Source organism: Hyla sarda, chromosome 11 (assembly GCF_029499605.1).
Source record: "Hyla sarda isolate aHylSar1 chromosome 11, aHylSar1.hap1, whole genome shotgun sequence".
NCBI classification, from domain to species: domain Eukaryota; kingdom Metazoa; phylum Chordata; class Amphibia; order Anura; family Hylidae; genus Hyla; species Hyla sarda.
The window spans coordinates 61554977-61575893 of NC_079199.1; the positions used below are offsets into that span (position 1 = coordinate 61554977).

Below are 20917 nucleotides of genomic sequence, written 5' to 3' on the forward strand. Positions count from 1 at the left end.
GATTTGCTTCTACTCTGGACAGTTCCCGAGACAGGTGTTATCAAAGAGCACTTGGACAGAAAAGAACAACTCAACTTCAGCAGCTCTTAAGTACTGAAAGGATTAAGATTTTTTAATAGAAGTAATATACAAATCTGTTTAACTTTCTGGCGCCAGTTGATATGAAATAAAAGTTTTTTCCCGGATAACTACTTTAAGCTGTTTTAAAGCAAGTGCAGGAGCTGTGCTCGCTTCAGAGCAGTGAGTGTCAGCTACTACCAGTAGCAATGCTAATGCTGCTTGGCATTTAACCCTCTAGACCCCGTGATCAATGCTGATCACAGCATCTAAAGTGAAAATGAAAGTTGCTGGTAGCTCACTGGATCGCAGGGATTTGGTGACCTAAAATGGTGGAGGAGGGTCCCCTTACCTGCCTCCTGCCGCTGATCCAATGATGTATCTTGGCTTAGCCAGGCTATATCAGTAGATTGTCGATCTCACTATGCAATGCTATGCCATAGGCATAGCATTATACAGTGGATGTATTCTAATGATTGCAGATAAAAGTCCCCTATAAGGACTTAAAAAGTGTAAAATAAAAATAAAAATTTTGTAAAATTATATAAAACCCCTTGAAAAATTTAAAAGTTGTGGTCGCTCATCACACCACCTTCCAGAGACATGAATGGAGGGGACGTGACTAAAATGTTCAAAATGCCAGGGTGCCTGAACAGAACCGAAGGAACTAAGCAGATTGATAAATAGCTTTGTGTTAAATGATCCAGTATAGCTTACCTAGCCATGTTTCTGTTCTTCTGCATCCGGTCCCATGGTCTTCTATCTTCTTTCACCTTCCATGACAAGTGCTTATTGCAGGACCTGATTGCTAAGCCAATTACTGGAAGCAGAAAGTAGAGAGAAGACCGGGGGAATTAGACATACATGTATGCTGCAGGGTTCCCCAATCACTGCATCTCCCAATGCAGTGGTTGGGTAAAGATGGCTGCTGTTATCAGCAGCTGGAGACCTGCTGCTAATGGCAGAAATCAGCGATCACACTGATTTAACCTTTAGATGACATTAGAGGGGCTATGTGAGACTCATCGGACTACCCACCACACAGTCGCGGGAGTATGAGTCAAGATGGTAGCCGGGGCTCTCCTTATATATATTCCTTGCTGCTCTGCTGACTTTTGGCAGACTTTACGAGTGGATTACCGATATTACTGATCAGGGATATGCCAATTTATAGTACTGAACAGTAATGTGCCCCCTACTTTTTTTTTAAAAAGTTTTAAAAATAAGATTTTAAAAGGGGTCAGAATAGGGAAAAAAAAAAAAAAAGCAGTACAATAATAGGAAAGCATGTAAACAATTGTACTGTGTTAATCTCATTAACCCACAGTAGAAATAGAACATATCAGTTTTACCGTAAAGTGAACTTCATAAAAACTAAATTCACAAAGCTGCAAAATTGCTGTTTTCTTTTTAACCCCTTAAGGACGCAGGGCGTATGCATACGCCCCCATTTCCGAGTCCTTAAGGACTCAGGGTGTATAAATACGCCCTGCATTCTTCCTGCCCCTGCCGCTCGCCGGGCAGGGACCGGACCGGGAAGCATGCTGATATCGTTCAGCAGGCATCCCGGCATATCGCCCAGGGGGTCCTGAGGTCCCTCCATGTCGGCGATCGCCGCAAATCGCGCGTCAATTCAGACGTGCGATTTGCGGTTATTCCGGGTCAATTGGGTCACTGGTGACCCGGAAAAAAAGGGTGAATGGGGCTGTTCGAGACAGCCCCATTCACCCTTACTCAGCAGGAGTGAGGTGGCACGGATGCCGCCTTGCGATCACGTGATTGATCGGTCAGAATGACCGATCAATCACGGACCTGCTGGGGACGGCGATCGGAGCGGAGATCGGCACCAGCTTGGGTCTCCTACCTTGCCCTGGTCCGGCGGGGGTCCCCTCTGGATCGGTGGCGGTGACAGGAGCAGCAGGAGCGTCTGCAGCAGCGGCGGCGACTTGGGCAGGATACAGCATGAGGTAAGGCAACAACTCTCGGCATGCAAAGCCAAAGGGCATGCTGGGAGTTGTAGTCTTGCAACAGCTGGAGTTCCAACTACAACTCCCAGCATACCTGTTGGTAGTGTGTGCATGCTGGGGGTTGTAGTTATGCAACAGCTGGAGGCACTTTTGTTCTTTGAAAAAGTGCATTCAGCTGTTGAATAACTACAACTCCCAGCATGCACAGACTACCAAAGGGTATGCTGGGAGTTGTAGCAGTGTGCCTCCAGCTGTTGCAAAACTACAACTCTCAGCATGCCCTTCGGCTGTCAATGAATGCTGATTGTTGCAGTTTTGCAACAGCTGGAGACACATTGGTTGTGAAGCAGAGTTTGTTACCTAACTCAGTGTTTTGCAAGCAGTGTGCCTCCAGCTGTTGCAAAAATACAACTCCCAGCATGCACTGAGAGACTGTACATGCTGGGAGTTTTGCAACAGCTGGAGGCCCACTGGTTGCGAAACACTGAATTAAGTAACAAACTCTGTGTTTTGCAACCAATGTGCCTCCAGCTGTTGCATAACTACAACTCCCAGCATGTATGGTCTGTCAGCGCATGCTTGGAGTTGTAGTTTTGCAACAGCTGGAGGTTTGCCCCCCCCCCCCCCCCATGTGAATGTACAGGGTACATTCACACGGGTGGGTTTACAGCGAGTTCTGCTGCAAGTTTGAAATGCGGCAAATTTTCCGCCGCAGCTCAAACTCCCAGCTCAAACTCACTATAAACTCACTTGTACGGCACTGTTTCCAAAACGGAGCCTCCAGCTGTTGAAAAACAACAACTCACAGTATTGCCGATCAGCCACTGACTGTCAAGGCATGATGGGAGTTTTGCAACAGCTGGAGACACCCTGAATGGCAGTGTAGGGTATTTTTGTGGCAGATTCAAATCCCCAATTTAGTCCTCAAATGCGCATGGAGCTCTCTCGCTTCGGAGCACTGTCGTATTTCAAGGAAACAGTTTAGGGCCACATATGGGGTGTCTCAGTACTCGAGAGAAATTGCGTTACAAATTTTGTGGGGCTTTTTCTCATTTTACCCCGTATGAAAAGGTAAAGCTGGGGTCTACACCAGCATGTTAGTGCACTAACATGCCCCATACTTTTAATTTTCAAAACAATAAAAACCCACATGTGACCCCATTTTAGAAACTACACCCCTCACAGAATGTAACAAAGGGTATAGTGAGCCTTAACACCCCACAGGTGTTTGACAAATTTTGGAAACTACACCCCTCACGTAATGTAATAAGGGGTGCAGTGAGCATTTACACCCCACAGGTGTCTGACAGATTTTTGGAACAGTGGTCCGTGAAAATGAAGCATTTTATTTTTCATTTGCACAGCCCACTGTTCCCAAGATCTGTCAAACGCCAGTGGGGTGTAAATGTTCACTGCACCCCTTATTAAATTCTGTGAGGGGTATAGTTTCCAAAATGGGGTCACATGTGGGGGGGCTCCACTGTTCTGGCACCACGGGGGGTTTTGTAAACACACATGGCCTCCCACTTCTATTCCAACCAAATTCTCTCACCAAACGCTCAATGGCGCTCCTCCTCTTCTGAGCATTGTAGTTCGCCCGCAGAGCACTTTACATACACATATGGGGTATTTCTATACTCAGAAGAAATGGGGTTACAAATTTTGTGAGGTTTTTGTCACGATGCCGGCTGGCAGGAGGTGGATCCTCTGTGCCAGAGAGGGATTGGCGTGGACCGTGCTAGTGGACCGGTTCTAAGTCACTACTGGTTTTCACCAGAGCCCGCCGCAAAGCGGAATGGACTTGCTGCGGCGGTAGTGACCAGGTCGTATCCACTAGCAACGGCTCAACCTCTCTGGCTGCTGAAGATAGGCGCGGTACAAGGGAGTAGACAGAAGCAAGGTCGGACGTAGCAGAAGGTCGGGGGCAGGCGGCAAGGTTCGTAGTCAGGGTGGATAGCAGTAGTACTGGTACACAGGCTTAGGACACACAAAACGCTTTCACTGGCACAAGGCAACAAGATCCGGCAAGGAAGTGCATGGGAGGAGGTCAGATAAAGGCAGGGAGCAGATGGAAGCCAATTAAGCTAATTGGGCCAGGCACCAATCATTGGTGCACTGGCCCTTTAAGTCTCAGGGAGCTGGCGCGCGCGCGCCCTAGAGAGCGGAGCCGCGCGCGCCAGCACATGACAGCAGGGGACGGGAACGGGTAAGTGACCTGGGATGCGATTCGCGAGCGGGCGCGTCCCGCTGTGCGAATCGCATCCCCGACGGCCATGACAGTGCAGCGCTCCCTGTCAGCGGGACCGACCGGGGCGCTGCGGAGAGAGAGACGCCGTACGCGCTCCGGGGAGGAGCGGGGACCCGGAGCGCTAGGCGTAACAGTTTTTACTAAAATTAGCCCTTATGAAAATGAAAAATTTGGGGTAACACCAGCATTTTAGTGAAAAAAATCTAATTTTTCATTTTTACGTCCAAATTTAAGAGAAATTTGTCAAGCACCTGTGGGGTGTTAAGGCTCACTGTATGCCTTGTTACATTCCTTGAGGGGTGTAGTTAACAAAATAGTATGCCATGTGTTTTTTTTTTTTTGTTTTTTTTTTGCTGTTCTGGCACCATAGGTGCTTCCTAAATGAGACATGCCCCCAAAAAACAATTTCAGCAAAATTTGCTTTCCAAAAGCCAAATGTGACTTCTTCTCTTCTGAGCATTGTAGTGCGCCAGCAGAGCACTTGATGTCCACACATGGCGTATTTCCATACTCAGAAGAAATGGGGTTACAAATTTTGGGGGGCATTTTCTCCTATAACCCCTTGTAAAAATGTAAACTTTGGGGGAAAACCAGCATTTTAGTGAAAAAAATGAATAAATTCATTTACACATCTGACTTTAACGAAAAGTCGTCAAACACCTGTGGGGTGTTAAGGCTCAGCGGACCCCTTGTTACGTTCCTTGGGGGGTTTAGTTTCCAAAATAGTATGCAATGTAGAGGGTTTTCTGCTGGTTTTCACCTGTGGGGTGTTAAGGCTCACTGTATGCCTTGTTACATTCCTTGAGGGGTGTAGTTTACAAAATAGTATGCCATGTGTTTTTTTTTTTTTTGCTGTTCTGGCACCATAGGGGCTTCCTAAATGTGACATACCCCCCAAAAACCATTTCAGAAAAACTCACTCTCCAAAATCCCATTGTCGCTCCTTCCCTTCTGAGCTTTGTAGTGCACCCAGAGAGCACTTGACATCCACATATGAGGTATTTCCTTACTCGAGAGAAATTGGGTTACAAATTTTGGGGGGCTTTTTCTCCTTTTACCCCTTGTAAAATTTCAAAAACTGGGTCTACAAAAAAATGTAGAATATTCTCCTTTACCATGCAGCTATTCCTGTGAAACACCTAAAGGGTGAACACACTTTCTGAATGTCATTTTGAATACTTTGGGAGTGCAGTTTTTATAATGGGGTCATTTATGGGGTATATCTAATAAGAAGACCCCTCAAATCCACTTCAAAATTGAACTGGTCCCTTAATAATTCCGATTTTGAAACTTTTGTGGAAAATTAGAAAATTGCTGCTGTACTTTGAAGCCCTCTGATGTCTTCCAAAAGTAAAAACATGTCAACTTCATGATGCAGATATAAAGTAGACATATTATATATGTGGATCAATATATAATTTATTTGCAATATACATTTTCCTTACAAGCAGAGAGTTTCAAAGTTAGAAAAATGCAAAATTTTCATGAAATTTGGGGATTTTTCACCAAGAAAGGATGGAAGTAACGATGAAAATTTACTACTATCATAAAGTAGAATATGTCACGAAAAAACAATCTCTGAATCAGAATAATCGGTAAAAGCATCCCAGAGTTATTAATGCATAAAGTGACAGTGGTCAGATGTGCAAAAAAAGGGCTGAGTCCTTAAGGTGAAAAAGGGCTCAGTCCTTAAGAGGTTAATATCCCATCACAAATAAAAAAAATTTAGTTACCCAAACATTTTATGGTAAAATTAAAGACCATACAAAGTACAATTGGTCACACCAAAACAAGCCCTCATATAGGTATGTGGATTGAAAAATAAGAGTTAGATGCCTTTTAAAAGGCAAGGAGGAAAACATGAAAAACGCAAAATTAAAATTAGCAGTATCCTCAAGGCCAATGTCCTTAAATGGGCACTGTAAGATCCAATAACTTTTTATATGTTTTTACTGATAAATATTCAAAAAAAATTAAACAACCATATTACAAAAGCTCTTAAATTTTCAATAAAGAAAACAACTCCTGAAAAAATAAGAGAGGATATAAAAGTTAAAGGGGTTATCCAGGAAAAAACTTTTTTTTATATATCAACTGGCTCCAGAAAGTTAAACAGATTTGTAAATTACTTCTATTAAAAAATCTTAATCCTTTCAGTACTTATGAGCTTCTGTTCTTTTCTGTCTAAGTCCTCTCTAATGACACCTGTCTCGGGAAACACCCAGTTTAGTAGCAAATCCCCATAGCAAACCTCTTCTAAACTGGGCATTTCCTGAGACAGGTGTCATCAGAGAGCACTTAGACAGAAAAGAACAACCTTAACTTCAGACGCTCATAAGTACTGAAAGGATTAAGATTTTTTAATAGAAGTAATTTACAAATCTGTTTAACTTTCTGGAGCCAGTTGATGTATATAAAAAAGTTTTTGCTTTGAATACCCCTTTAATAAAAAATAAAAAAAAAGATCCATGAATGGTCCAAGTCATTTTAAGAATTTGTGGTCTCATAAACATCATTAAAGTATTTTCTTGCTTACTTCTGCCAGGGTTAACATTACTCACATCCAACAACAAAGATTTGTGCATATTTACATTCTGGAGCCGCAATGGTTTTGTCTTTGCACTTCTGCATTTCATCAGACGCCAATAGATAAATTACTGCTGGGAGATGAAAGTTGGCATTGTTGGATAATACTGCATTCTTTAATGGATATCGCTAATTCATCCTTGGCCACCAGTGAATTCCTATTATGACTCAGATACTGGCATGTTCAGCTCAAAATAAATTAGCTTTATTTGGTATTCTAGTACTTTAAAGCTTTCTGCATATTATTTTTCTTTTATTTCAGGGAGTGATTCAAATAGGCAATTTTTGTATAACAAAATAAAGTATACAACATACAGTAATAATGACCCTAGTAATGATTTTGACATCATCATTTTTTATTATTTGACAGTCATGTAATATAAATGTATATATCAAATTTTATGAATTTTTGACATATAATCAACCAATGAGAAATCATGTTTTCCACAGCGCTCTGCATTGTATTTTACACTAGCTTGACTTTAGTTTCTGGAAACAGATTGTTAAAGGATTTGACCTGGAGAGCTTGCCATCTGCCCACTCTTCATTCCACCCAGAGTTTATTTCCTGTACATGTGTTCTGCAGGTTTTGTCCCAGTCTGCTCCCTGGGGTTGTCTCAGATTGGTCGCATGAACTTTGGTAGAGATGCCAGCACATTTAAGTACTACACAATGTGTGGCCTACAGGAGGGCTTCCAACCATTTGCTGTGAACACAAACAGAGACGTAGCCATGTGGTTCAGCAAGCGCTTACCGACTTTTGTCAACGTGCCAAAAGATCATTCTCACATTGAGGTAACTGCATTCGCTCTCACTCTTCTCATTACTTTAAAATATGATAACATTCATCCTCTTCCTGATATTAGTTTCCATAATGTTTTGCTGTAAAAATTCTTTGAAGCCATTTCTTATCTGTTCCTACCCCTGCAGTTTTCCATAGATGTCAAAAAGAAATTTCATTACAGGCCCAGAGGACTTTTGCAAATTTCTGAAACAATAATACTGTACTTTTTTTGGAGCACTATATCTTCCACCCAAAGACTAAGACTCACATTCTAACTTTTAAAGGACCTGGGACCTTTTCAAAAAACTTGCACTGGATGATTCATGTAAAGCCACTGCTCCATAGATTCGGGCATATGTTTTATTTTTTTTAAGTCATTTTGTTCCCTAGCTATTAGCATTGTTAGTTTTGACGCCTGACATGTTAATGAGGGCCTGGATAACCAAGGGGGCAGTGACCTCTGCACTCCCCATTGAGAACGAAGCAGTGGTCACAATTAACAGCAGTTATAGCTAGGGAACAGGAGGGAGTAGAAAAATAGAGCTGCAGCGCCAATGAATTATGAAAGTGCAGTTTTATTTTCTATAGAGGTCAAAGGTCTTCTTTAAAATAAACCTGTCATCAGATTTAAATCTATCTTTGTTGACACCATGTTATATAGGGTAAAATAAAGGAGTTATCCACCATAAGGTGATTTTAGTACGTACCTGGCAGACAGTAATGAATATGCTTAGGAAGGATCTGCGCTTGTCTTCGGACTCAATGGCTATGTTATGAGATTACCATAACACTGTGGCTAGCTTTTTGTGAACTTGTTTTTCCTGTTTGACTTTTCTTTTTTTTTACTACAAATCCCACAATTCCATTTTCCTCCCTCCCACACATCAGCCACCCCACCCGTTCAAACAAAAGACCTGTGGTTTTCAATCAGGGTGCCTACAGCTGTTGCATTAGTTCCAGTTGATCTCTCTCCCACCAAGCGATCGCTCCATCCACTGAAGCAGACAGGTTCATTGTCCTCAGCTGACTAGTGAGTCAGGTCTCGGCCGCATTGCAAGCTGGGAAAAATCTGAGACAACAGTCATTTAAAAAAAAAAATAGTGGGGTGAAAATCACAGAAGAATTGTGAGAAACCCGTTACACACAGGTACAGACACTATATTATGAACTACACTAACTTTACAGCCCCTGTAACATAGTCAAATAAAAAAAATTCCTGGAATACCCCTTTAAGCTTTCTCATCAAATCTTCATGTTCTGAGCGCCTGTGACAGCAAGTTTTAAAAAATAAGTTTTCAAAGTCTTCCATACTATAAGGTACTGAGGCACAAGTAGTCATTAGGAAATGCAGGATCATAAAGTAGTCATGCCGACATTACTATTTTTCAATAAAATCTTGCACAGGCTCAAAAGGAGCAATATCCCTTGCATGAAGGGGCTTCAGGGCTTTCAGAACATTCGGGGACATTTATCATTGTTGCTTTGGTAAGCAAGCTCTGTAATCTTTTTTTTTTTTTTTTGCTTTGGTTTTGCTTATGTGTGACGTATTTATCATACTATCACAGGGGGTTGATAAATTTGGCTCACTTGAGCAAAAACCAATAAGTCCCTTTTGAATACCATTTTTTTAGCACACATAAGCAAAAAACAATAAATTACTTCAGAACACCACTTTGTAACCCCCATCTCAAGTCGCAGCTGTGAAAAAAATGTGCGATATATACAGTATATGTGTTTATAAAAAAATGTTTACTTCTTTTTTCACCCCTAAATGAGCTAGCCCATTTTTTTAGTTTTTTTTCTACTCATTTCAGATCCATGTATATGTAGGACTACTTCAAATTTGGTGGAGTACGATGACCAGCGTTTTTTGGTGTAATATTAATAAAATTGTTAACGAGGGCTTGTGGGGGAGTGTTTTTTTAAATAAAAGTTTTATAAACATGTTTAGTTCTTTTTCAAATGTACTTTACAGGCTTAGTAGTGGAAGCTGTCTTATAGACGAAGTCCATTACCAAGCTGGGCTTAGCATTAGCCCCAAAAACAGGTAGCGCTAACCCCCAATTATTACCCCAGTACCCACTGCCACAGGGGTGCTGGGAAATGCCGGTACCAACAGGCCCAAAGCATCAAAAATGGCGCTCCATGGCCTAGGCAGTTAACATGCTGGGGAAGGCCAGTAACAACGGTCCTCGCCCACCATGGTAATGTCAGGCTGTTACTGCTTGTTTGGTATCTCTCTGAGAATGAAAATATAAGAGAACCCCACACATTTTTTTTCCATAAATATAATATAAATAAATATAAAAAAAATGTATAGGGTTCCCCCTATTTTCATTCTCAGCTAGATATCAACCAAGCAGCAACAGCCTGACGTTACCAGGGTGGGTGAGGACCATTGTTACTGGCCCTCCCCAGTCTAAATAATGCCAGCCTGTTACCGCCTAGGCCCAGGAGCACCATTTTTGATGCTCCGAGCCTGTTGATACCGGCTCTTCCTGGCACCCCTGTGGCAGTGGGTACTGAGGTAATAATTGGGTTTAGCGCTAGCTATTTTTGTGGCTAACGCTAAGCCCCAGCTTAGTAATAGACTCCACTACTAAGCCTGTAAAGTAAATAAAAAAAACACATTTAATAAAACTTTTATTCCTAAAAACATTCCCCCATAAGCCCTTGTTAACCATTTTATTAACATTAAACAAACAAAAACAAAAACGCTGGTCATCGACGCAGTCCACAAAATCCAAAGTAGTCCACCGGATATACAGATCTGAAATGAGAAGTTAAAAAACATGGAAAATAGGTTAGTACATTTATTGTCACCCGCCCGCACATCTCCCGCCCGCACCACACAACCATAACTCCCAGCATGTCCTCACTGTAAGGTCATGCTGGGAGTTGTAGACATGCGACGGCGGGCTAATGGGAGATGCGCAGGTGGGTGACAAGCAAGCCAGAGAAGCTTGTCTCCCGCTAGCACATCTCCTGCTACCTGCGCCGCACGACAACTCCCAGAATGTCTTTGCAGTAGGGACATGCTGGGAGTTGTAGTCGTGCAGCACAGGCGGGAGATGTGCGGGCGGGGACAAGGTTGTCCCCTGCCCCCACCACATGACTACAACTCCCAGCACGACCTTACAGTAAGGGCAGACTAGGAGTCATAGTTGTGCAGTGGGGGCAGGGGACAAGCTTTCCACCCGCCCCAGGACTACAACCCCCAGCATGTCCTTACTGCAAGGGCATGCTTGGAGTTATAGTTGTGCGGCCGGGGCAGGTGACAAGCTTGTCACCCGCCTCCGCTGCATGACTACAACTCCCAGCTTGTCCTTACTATAAGGGCATGCTGGGAGTTGCAGTCATGCGGCACGGTCCCACCCGCACATCTTCCGCCCACCCACCAGCATTGCATCACTGTAACTCCCAGCATGTCCTTATTGTAAGGGCTTGAATGGGAGTTGTAGTCGTGCGGTGTGAGCGAGAGATGTGCGGGCAGGTGACAAGCTTGTCACCTGCCCGCATATCTTCCACCCGCCCGCATTGCACCACTACAACTCCCAGCAGGCATGCTGGGAGTTGTAGTAGTGTGGCGCATGCAGGTGACAGGGAAGCCAGGGAAATGGGTGGCATTGTGCTCCTCTACCTGGTGGGGAAAATGAAGTTACAGCACTGTAACTTCATATTTCACTCTGGCAGCTGTGATTGGCCAGGGAGTCTGGACCAATTACAGGTCTCCCCTGGAAATATGAAATTACAGTGCTGTAATTTCATATTCTTGTCGGCTGGCTCTGCTCCACGCCCATATCTACCACCCGCAGTTGAAACTATAATTCCCATCATGTCCTCACTGTAAGGGCATTCTGGAAGTTGTAGTTCTGCAGTAGCTAGTGGGCAGGTGATAGATGCGTGTGGGTGGCCTGGGAAGCGGAGCTGCGCAAAAAGTCGCATAAAAATCACAGTTGCGACTGTTTAAAACTTGCTGTCAAAGGTAAGTTTGTGAACCAGGTCTGACCTGGCTTACACTTGCGACTTTTTGAAGGGGGTTGGCGACTTTTTTTTTTTTTGCTTACTTGCAACTTTCGCACTTGATAAATTCCCGACCACTGCAAAGTGAAAACTGAACATTGCTTAGGTAGGGCTGATTTTTTATTTATTTTTTGCTTACCCACAAAAGTCGCACAAAAAATTGTTTAGGCGGACGTGCGACTTCTGTAAGCAAAAGAAAAAAAAACTCTAAATCTCTTGATAAATGTCCCTCACTGACGTCAGCAGTGCCCAGGCTGTCAATACTGTTGTAGTAGGAGTGATTACAGGCCGGAGCACCATGACTACGTGAAGATTCTGCACACCCTGATGGCCTGAATGATATGGTGAGAAAGCTTATTATACCCTATGTGACATGGTGCCAACAGTTTCATATATTAAAATATGATGATAGGTTCCCTTTAAGGGGGCTCTGTATTCTGTACAAGCCATTCCTTGTGCACAATTGGGGCATGTGGTCATTACAAAATCGATGGTGGTTTTCTGTAGTGAATTAACTTCTTTATTGGTAGTTACATTTTCTGGAGATGTGTTTTGTTTGTTTTTATGCTTGTTTCAGAATTATTATTTTTTTTGTTATAAATGTTTTCACATGTGCTTTGTAACTTGTAGGTGACAAGGAAAGATGGAACTGTAGAAGCCCCGCCATGCTTGAAGGTTACACATAAAACCTTTGGCACCCAGAATAGCAATGAAGATATGATCTACTGCAGGTTGAGTATGCCTGTGGAGTTCCACTCTGCTTTCAGCAATGAGGAGAACTTCCAAAAGAGGTATTTTGTTATCTAGCCTGTACTCTACATATTACATTTTATGTTTTTGTGACAGGGAGGACAAATTTTCAAATTTTTTGTACACTAATCCCTAAAGGGAAACTGACAACAGGGTCACCTGCACTAATGCTTCCAACCGGGCAAAAATCAATGCAGCCATTCAGAGAAATCCATCTTGTTGCTAATATAGTAATCTTCTGGATAATGAAGGCGGGCTACTGTATTACCAATGTGTACCCCACCTACTCTGGCTGAGGACACATCCCCCGTTATGCAGTGAGAGTGAAGCAGGGATGAGAATTCATAATGTAGGCAGTGACTTTTGCTAAAGCAGGTGAAGGACATGTTGCTCATACAGCAGCAGCCTGCCTCTATTGCCCATAAGACAAAATTACCATATTAGTGTGGTGACCCACGGTGTATGGTGGGACCACGGGGTGTAGCATTGGAAATGATGGGGCCAGATGGTATTAACCCCTGGGGCAAGATGCTGGTAACCCCTAGTATTTGTGACGCCAGGATGTGGTTGTTTGGTGTAGGGCACCACCGACAACCAACCTAGAAACGGCATATATTAAAGGAGAGTCCAAAGCAGGTTTTGATGCAACTGGAACTTTACTAAAGGAGGCAATATAACAGTTCTTACAGATAGACAACTTCCACAGAGGTGACGGGGACACAGGGAACCTTTCAGGCTTGCTTAGACTTGTAGAAGTAATAATGATGATGCAGGCCACTGTGCTACTGTTATCACTAGAGATGAGCGAATAGAAGCTGACAAACCCAAATTTGTTTTATGAAATATTCGATTTGCAACGAATGTGAATATCGCCGCTTCATTAAACTCCATTTCCTGCAGTCCAGGCTCCAGGGCATCTAAAATGGCAGAGCCACATGTCAGTACATGGGATAAGGAATGCTGGGAAGGCAAGGCGGGAAGGAAAGTAGGCGGGATGACCCTGAATCACATACAGGATGCAGGATCAGAAGCTAGTCACCCCTGTGATACCCCTATATAATCGGCAGAGATTGCGGCTCGTTGTATCATTCATTACACTGCATACAGATAGGACGGACATCGCTGTGTGTGTTACACAGAAAAGCTCATTCCAGCAGCGTTTCACATCCTAGTCACATCAGCGTTCCGGTGGACAGATAATAGTGTTTTTTTTCACTGAGAAGGATATTTAAAGCAGCCAAAAACCTCCCACTTACTTTCTTTAGCATTTTATTACAGAGAGGGGCAGATAGCTGTGTGTTGCCTCATGCATTTCAACAAGCTGCCTCAACTTCATAAACCTTAGCAGAGGAGGCAGGAATAATTTTTCAGCGCAATTCTGTGTCTTTGTTCCACAACAACTGATCTGCTGGTTATACTAGTCTGTAGACCGTACAATACACAGCAGTCCATTCCTAATAGTCTTTGACAGAGTGTAATTTGGTGTTTAGTACACAGCTTTTTTGGCCTTCAACACTGTTGTGTTCTGCTGGTGTTGTGGAAAAGCGTACTGTACCGCATTTTTCTGCCCTCATAAGTGCATACCACATACATACATCTAAGTAGTGTACTATTTTATATCTGTTAATCTTCAAGCGCCTACATACTGTGAAAGGACAGCCAAAAGTAATTACCAGCTGGTGTTTTACTAAAATATTTTTTTTAAGCGTATTGTACCGCATTTTTCTGCCCTCATAAGTGCATACCACATCCATCCAAGTGGTGTACTATTTTGTGCCTGTTAATCTGTCAAGGGCCTACTTACTGTGAAAGGACAGCCAAAAGGAATCACCGGCTGGTGTTTTAACCCAATACGTTTATTAAGCGTACAGAAGCGCTTTTCTCTGCCTTCATAAGTGCATACCACATACTACCATCTAACTTGTGTAATATTTTAAACCTGTTAATCTGTCAAGGGACTAGATACTGTGAAAGTCCAGGCAAAACTACTCAGCGGCTTGTGTTTTTACTCAGATACTTTTTTAAGTGTACTTGAGCGCATTTTTCTGCCCTCATAAGTGCATACCACATACCAACATCTAAGTAGTGTACTATTTTATAACTGTTAATCTGTGAAGGGCCTAGATACTGTCAAAGTCCAGGCAAAAGTACTCACCGGCTGGTGTTGTACTCAGATACTTTAAGTGTACTGTAGGGCATTTTTCTGCCATCATAAGTGCATACCACATGCCTACATCTAAGTAGGGTACTATTTTATACCTGTTAATCTGTCAAGGACCTAGATACTGTGAAAGTCCAGGCCAAACTAATCACCAGCTGGTGTTTTACTTAAATTCGTTTTTTTACACGTACTGGACTGCATTTTTCTGCCCTGCCATATTTTGTGCCTGTTAATCTGTCAAGGGCCTAGATACTGTTAAAGGACAGCCAAAAGTAATCACCGGCTGGTGTTTTAACCCAATACATTTATTAAGCGTACAGTAGCGCATTTTTCTGCCCTCATAAGTGCATACCACATACCTACATATAAGTAGTGTACTATTTTAACCTGTTAATCTGTCAAGGGACTAGATACTGTGAAAGTCCAGGCAAAACTACTCCTGTGTTTTTACTTAGATACTTTTTTAAGTGTACTGTACCTACATATAAGTAGTGTACTATTTTAACCTGTTAATCTGTCAAGGGACTAGATACTGTGAAATTCCAGGCAAAACTACTACTGTGTTTTTACTTAGATACTTTTTTAAGTGTACTGTAGTGCATTTTTCTGCCCTCATAAGTGCATACCACATAAGTACTTCCTGTTAATCTGTCAAGGGCCTAGATACTGTGAAAGTTCAGGCAAAAGTTCACACCTGCAGCAGGAGTCGCAGCAAGAGGCCTGAGCTCCCGGTCTCGACCAGCAACGCATCTGCCGTCATCGATTGGTTAACACGGTCGTCCACTTCATCACAAGTGACATCTGATAAGTGAACCGTCAACCGTCGGTGGGTTCCTCAGACACCACCCTCAGTTGGCATGGCCTAGGAGCAGTCCCTGTCCTCCCATTGCCTCTGTCCTATGCTGTTCCCTCTCCTACAGAGTATCTTATGCTGTGGGTTCAGCTCCACTCTTCACTGAGGACGATCTAATAGAGGATAGTCAGCAGCTACTGCCCAGCCAACAAGTGGAGGAGATATCCACTGCTTTCTCTGCTAGGCACAAGTGGTGATGAGTGACGTGGGAGGCGGTGTTGCCAGGGTTCAGGGTCCCGAAGCAGACACTGTTGAGGAACCTGAGGAGGACATCAGTGACGTGCAGACACTTGTTGATGATGATGAAGTTGATCATAATTGGGAGCCGGGTGCAGAAGGGGCTTCATCATCATCAGGAGAAGAGTTGCAGGTTGTCCGTGAGGCAGCAGCTGAGCCAGCCAGGTGGTAGCATGGTTGGCAGTCAGCATGGTGGCAGAAGTGGAAATTCTGGAGCCAAACGTGCCCAGAGGAGACCACCGGCTTCGCGGCAGCCTTACCTTCCCGGGAGGTAGTTGAACATTGGTTCCTGGAAACAGCGGCAGTAGCAGTCAATTAGTGCGGACTGTTGGTGGGAAAATCAGTTACTCGGCGGTGTGGCAGTTTTTCATCAAGCATCCAGAGGAGGTTCACATAGCCTCATGCAAGATATGTCGGCAGAATGTGAAGCGTGGCCAGGGTCCCAATGTTGGCACCACGGCCCTGCATCTACATATGCTTCGCCACCATAAAGTGGCCTGGGAGAACTGTTTCTCCGATGTAGTGGTCCAGCCTGCTGCATCACCCAAAGGCACGCCGCTCCCTCTTTCAGCCAGCCAAGGCTCCACCACCTCAACTGAAGGGAGCTATGTGTCATACCCTCCTTCTGTCGCTCCAAATGCTCCTGCTCCTCCTACTTTTAGTCAGCCATTTCACCAACAATCCATCAGCGAAGCCGTGTCCAAGAGACAACAGTATGCGCCCACTCATCCAATGGTGCAGAAGCTGAATGTGCTCCTGTATAAGTTGCTGTTGCTGCAGTCCCTCCCTTTTCAAGTGGTGGACTCTGCACCTTTCAGAGAACTGATGGCTTCTGCCGAGCCAAGGTGTAGAGTGCCAAGCTGTGATTTCTTTGCGAAGAAGGCAGTACCAGCCCTACACAAGAATTTGTGGAAGAGAAGGTGGTCCAGTTCTTGAGCCTGTGGGTGTGTACCAAAGTGCACGGCAGCGACAACGTCTGGAGCTGTAACTACGGTCAGGGACAATACATGTCCTTTACGGCTCACTTGGTGAATGTGGTTCCTGCACAGCCACAACACCAACTTGGAAAGGTCACGCCGCTTCCTCCTCCATGCTCTCAGGCCATTGGTCCTTTAACAGTGTGCGACTCCGCCTCCTCATCCTTCACCGTGTCCTCAGCCTCCACTGCCCAGAAAAGTCTCAGTGGCCCTTCAGCATACCATGTGTGCAGGGCACAGTGGTGTCACACTGTTATTCACATGTATTGCCTTGGCGAAAAGAGTCACACAGGGAAGGAACTGCTAAAAGACATTTGTAAATATATTGGAGCATGGCTTACTCCACGAAAACTGGAAATGGGAACCATGGTGACTGTCAATGGGAAGAATATCTTTCATGCACTGCGACTGGTGCGCCCTGCATGGCACATGTGTTCAATCTGGTTGTGAAGCAGTTCCTGAAGTGTTCCCATTTGCAAGACATCCTAACAATGGGAAGGAAACTTTGCATACACTTCTGCCACTTGTACACTGCAAAGCACACCCTCCTTGAGCTTCAGCGTCAGAACGGTATCCCCCAACATAGTCTGATTTGTGACGTTACGTTACCACACGTTGGAATTCCATATGTTGGACCGACTGTACGAACAGAGAAAGGCCATCACCAATTTCTTGATGATCCAAGCTACTCTCCTTTGTAACTTCAATGTGAACCAGTTGCAGCTCATACATGACACCTGCCGTTTGCTCATTCCCTTTGAGAAAGCCACATTATAAGTATGTCGCCAGGATTACGGAATGAACAATGTAATTCCACTGCTTTATTTCTTACAACACGAGTTGGAAACGATAGCTGGTCAGGGCAATGGAGACGTGGCGCCCACATCTCACGCCCTCATGAGCCCTGTGGGGGCTGAAATGGAGGAGGAGGGGAGTGGCACAGTGGAGCACAGTTTAGGTTTCGCCAAATGCATGGTTTTTCTAGTAATCTGACAGGAGAGGAGGAGCAGAAGCAGCCAGAGGAGCTAGAGGGTTATGAGGAAGGTGAGACAGAGGACCCAGACACACCGTGGCAGTATGCAGTGGAGATGGAGGCAGGGAGTCCCTCCGAGTCACTTGCACAAATGGCACGATGTATGCTCACTTGCTTGCGTGGTGACAGCCGAATTGTCACCATTCCTCAGCGGGATAACTTCTGGCTCTCCACCTTATTGGACCCCCCCCTACCGCCACAAAATAGGGGTCTTTTTTACACCCACTGAGAGAGAGGACAAACTGACCTACTACAGAGGCATCCTATGTAGTCAGTTGGCCGATGCCTATCAGCGCAATTCTCCATCCTCTCACAGGTCTGAATTGGGGGGGCCCCCTCTGCTCACCTTCAACTGCCATGGCTGCTGGGGAGGGGTGGGGTGGCAGGAGCAGTACCAGCTCCATCAGCAGCAGCCTGAGTCTACAGTCACTGAGTAGCTTTCTTCACCCGTATAGTGAAGCAACTCATCAGCAGCAGGTACACCTGGAGCAGGACCTGAACAGCAGGTGGTGGCATACCTTGACATGCCCATGCCAACACACCTTGAAGATCTGCTGGACTTCTTGGCAGCAAAACTTGATTTGTGGACGCAACTAGCAGAGTTTGCCCTGGAAAAGCTGTCCTGCCTGGCCAGTAGTGTGCCATCAGAGCGAGTGTTTAGTGCGGCGAGGGCCATAGTCACCCCAAGGAGAACTCCTCTGTCCTCGAAAAATGTGGAGAGACTGACCTTGGTGAAGATGAATCAGGCATGGATCAGCCAGGATTTCAAACCATTAATGCTTGATGCATGAGAGTAGATTGACCATGGTGCCACACCAACACTTAACAAATATGGATAGTGCAAACAGATTTAAGGCGCTGCTCCCCAGTTACAAACATTCCTCAGACCTTTTTTTTTTACACACCGTCGTCACCAGGTACTTGTATTGCCACCCACCACACCACTCTGTCACTGAGTCACTTTCAGGACTCCTGATGCTGCTGCCACCTCCAGGCGGTCTCATTCAGCCACTATATGGTCTCTTCTCATGCTTCAGCCAACTCCAGGCTGTGTCATTTAGCCACTATATGATCTTCTCTCATGCTTCAGCCACCTCCAGGCTTTGCCATTCAGCCACTATATGGTCTCCTCATGCTTAAGCCAACTCCAGGCTGTGTCATTCAGCCACTCTATGGTCTCCTCATGCTTCAGCCACCTCCAGGCTTTGCCATTCAGCCACTATATGGTCTCCTCATGCTTCAGCCAATTCCAGGCTGTGCCATTCAGCCACTATATGGTCTCCTCATGCTTCAGCCAAAATCAAGTTGTGTCATTAAGACACTATATGGTCTCCCCATGCTGCCACAAACTCCAGGCAGTCATTCAGCCACTATATGGTCTCCTCATGCGTCAGCCACCTCCAGGCTGTGCCATTCAGCCACTATATGGTCTCTTCATGCTGCCACAAACTCCAGGCTGTGCCATTCAGCCACAATATGGTCTCCTCATGCGTCAGCCACCTCCAGGCTGTGCCATTCAGCCACTATATGGTCTCCTCATGCTGCCACAAACTCCAGGCTGTGCCATTCAGCCACTAAATGGTCTCCTCATGCTTCAGCCATATCCAGGCTAACCCATTCAGACACTAAATGGTCTCCCCATGCTGCCACAAACTCCAGACAGTCATTCAGCCACTGTATGGTCTCCTCATACTGATGCCACCTGCAGGCTGTCTCATTCAGCCACTATATGGTCTCTTTTCCTGCTTCAGCCAACTCCAGGCTGTGCCATTCAGCCACTTTATGGTCTTCTCCTAATGATGCCACCTCTAGGCTCTGTCATTGTGCTGCCATGTGACATGTGACTCCTTGTTAGATTTGGTCCTTTGTCCCCACACGCCGGGGCCCGGGACACTAAAACTTGGGAGTTAAAAGTTCAATTTAAAAATCCTTAATTTCAATTTAAAAATCTTAAATTTAAAAATCATACATTTCAATGGTCTGCTCATGCTTCTGCCAACTCCATGCTGTGCCATTCAGACACTTTATGGTCTCCTCATGCTTCAGCCAACTCCAGGCTGTGTCATTCAGGCAATATATGGTTTAGTGATGCTGGCTAACCTAAATCTTGAATTTAAATTTTAGAATTCATATTTTAATCTTCAAGGGATTGTGAAGCCCTAATTTCTACTCATGCTACTGCCAACTCCAGGCTGTGCCATTAAGACATTATATGGTCTCCTCATGCTTCAGCCAACTCCAGGCTGTGTCATTCAGCCAATATATGGTTTACTAATTGTTACGCCGAGCGCTCCGGGTCCCCGCTCCTCCCCGGAGCGCTCGCTACACTCTCCTCACTGCAGCGCTCCGGTCAGATCCACTGACCCGGGGCGCTGCGATACCGCCTCCAGCCGGGATGCGATTCGCGATGCGGGTAGCGCCCGCTCGCGATGCGCACCCCGGCTCCCGTACCTGACTCGCTCTCCGTCAGTCCTGTCCCGGCGCGCGCGGCCCCGCTCCCTAGGGCGCGCGCGCGCCGGGTCTTTGCGATTTAAAGGGCCACTGCGCCGCTGATTGGCGCAGTGGTTCCAATTAGTGTTATCACCTGTGCACTTCCTTGCCGGATCTTGTTGCCATCGTGCCAGTGAAAGCGTTTCCTTGTATGTTCCTAGCCTGTGTTCCAGACCTCCTGCCGTTGCCCCTGACTACGATCCTTGCTGCCTGCCCCGACCTTCTGCTACGTCCGACCTTGCTTCTGTCTACTCCCTTGTACCGCGCCTATCTTCAGCAGCCAGAGAGGTTGAGCCGTTGCTAGTGGATACGACCTGGTCACTACCGCCGCAGCAAGACCATCCCGCTTTGCGGCGGGCTCTGGTGAAAACCAGTAGTGACTTAGAACCGATCCACTAGCACGGTCCACGCCAATCCCTCTCTGGCACAGAGGATCCACTACCTGCCAGCCGGCATCGTGACAGTAGATCCGGCCATGGATCCCGCTGAAGTTCCTCTGCCAGTTGTCGCTGACCTCACCACGGTGGTCGCCCAGCAGTCGCAACAGATAGCGCAACAAGGCCAACAGCTGTCTCAACTGACCGTTATGCTTCAGCAGTTACTACCACAGCTTCAGCAATCATCTCCTCCGCCAGCTCCTGCACCTCCTCCGCAGCGAGTGGCCGCTTCTGGTCTACGACTATCCTTGCCGGATAAATTTGATGGGGACTCTAAGTTTTGCCGTGGCTTTCTTTCCCAATGTTCCCTGCAC

General features: G+C 45.3%; 1 protein-coding gene across 9 annotated transcripts in view; it reads left to right on the top strand.

Annotated features, from left to right (window-relative positions):
- RYR3 (ryanodine receptor 3) overlaps positions 1–20917 on the top strand; it is a 991818-nt gene that overhangs the window by 319627 nt on the left and 651274 nt on the right. For all 9 annotated transcript variants that reach the window (XM_056545312.1, XM_056545313.1, XM_056545314.1 and 6 more), the window contains 2 exons: positions 7445–7653; positions 12296–12456. In XM_056545312.1, the coding sequence (XP_056401287.1) occupies positions 7445–7653; positions 12296–12456 (370 nt within the window). The remainder of the gene's footprint in view (positions 1–7444; positions 7654–12295; positions 12457–20917) is intronic.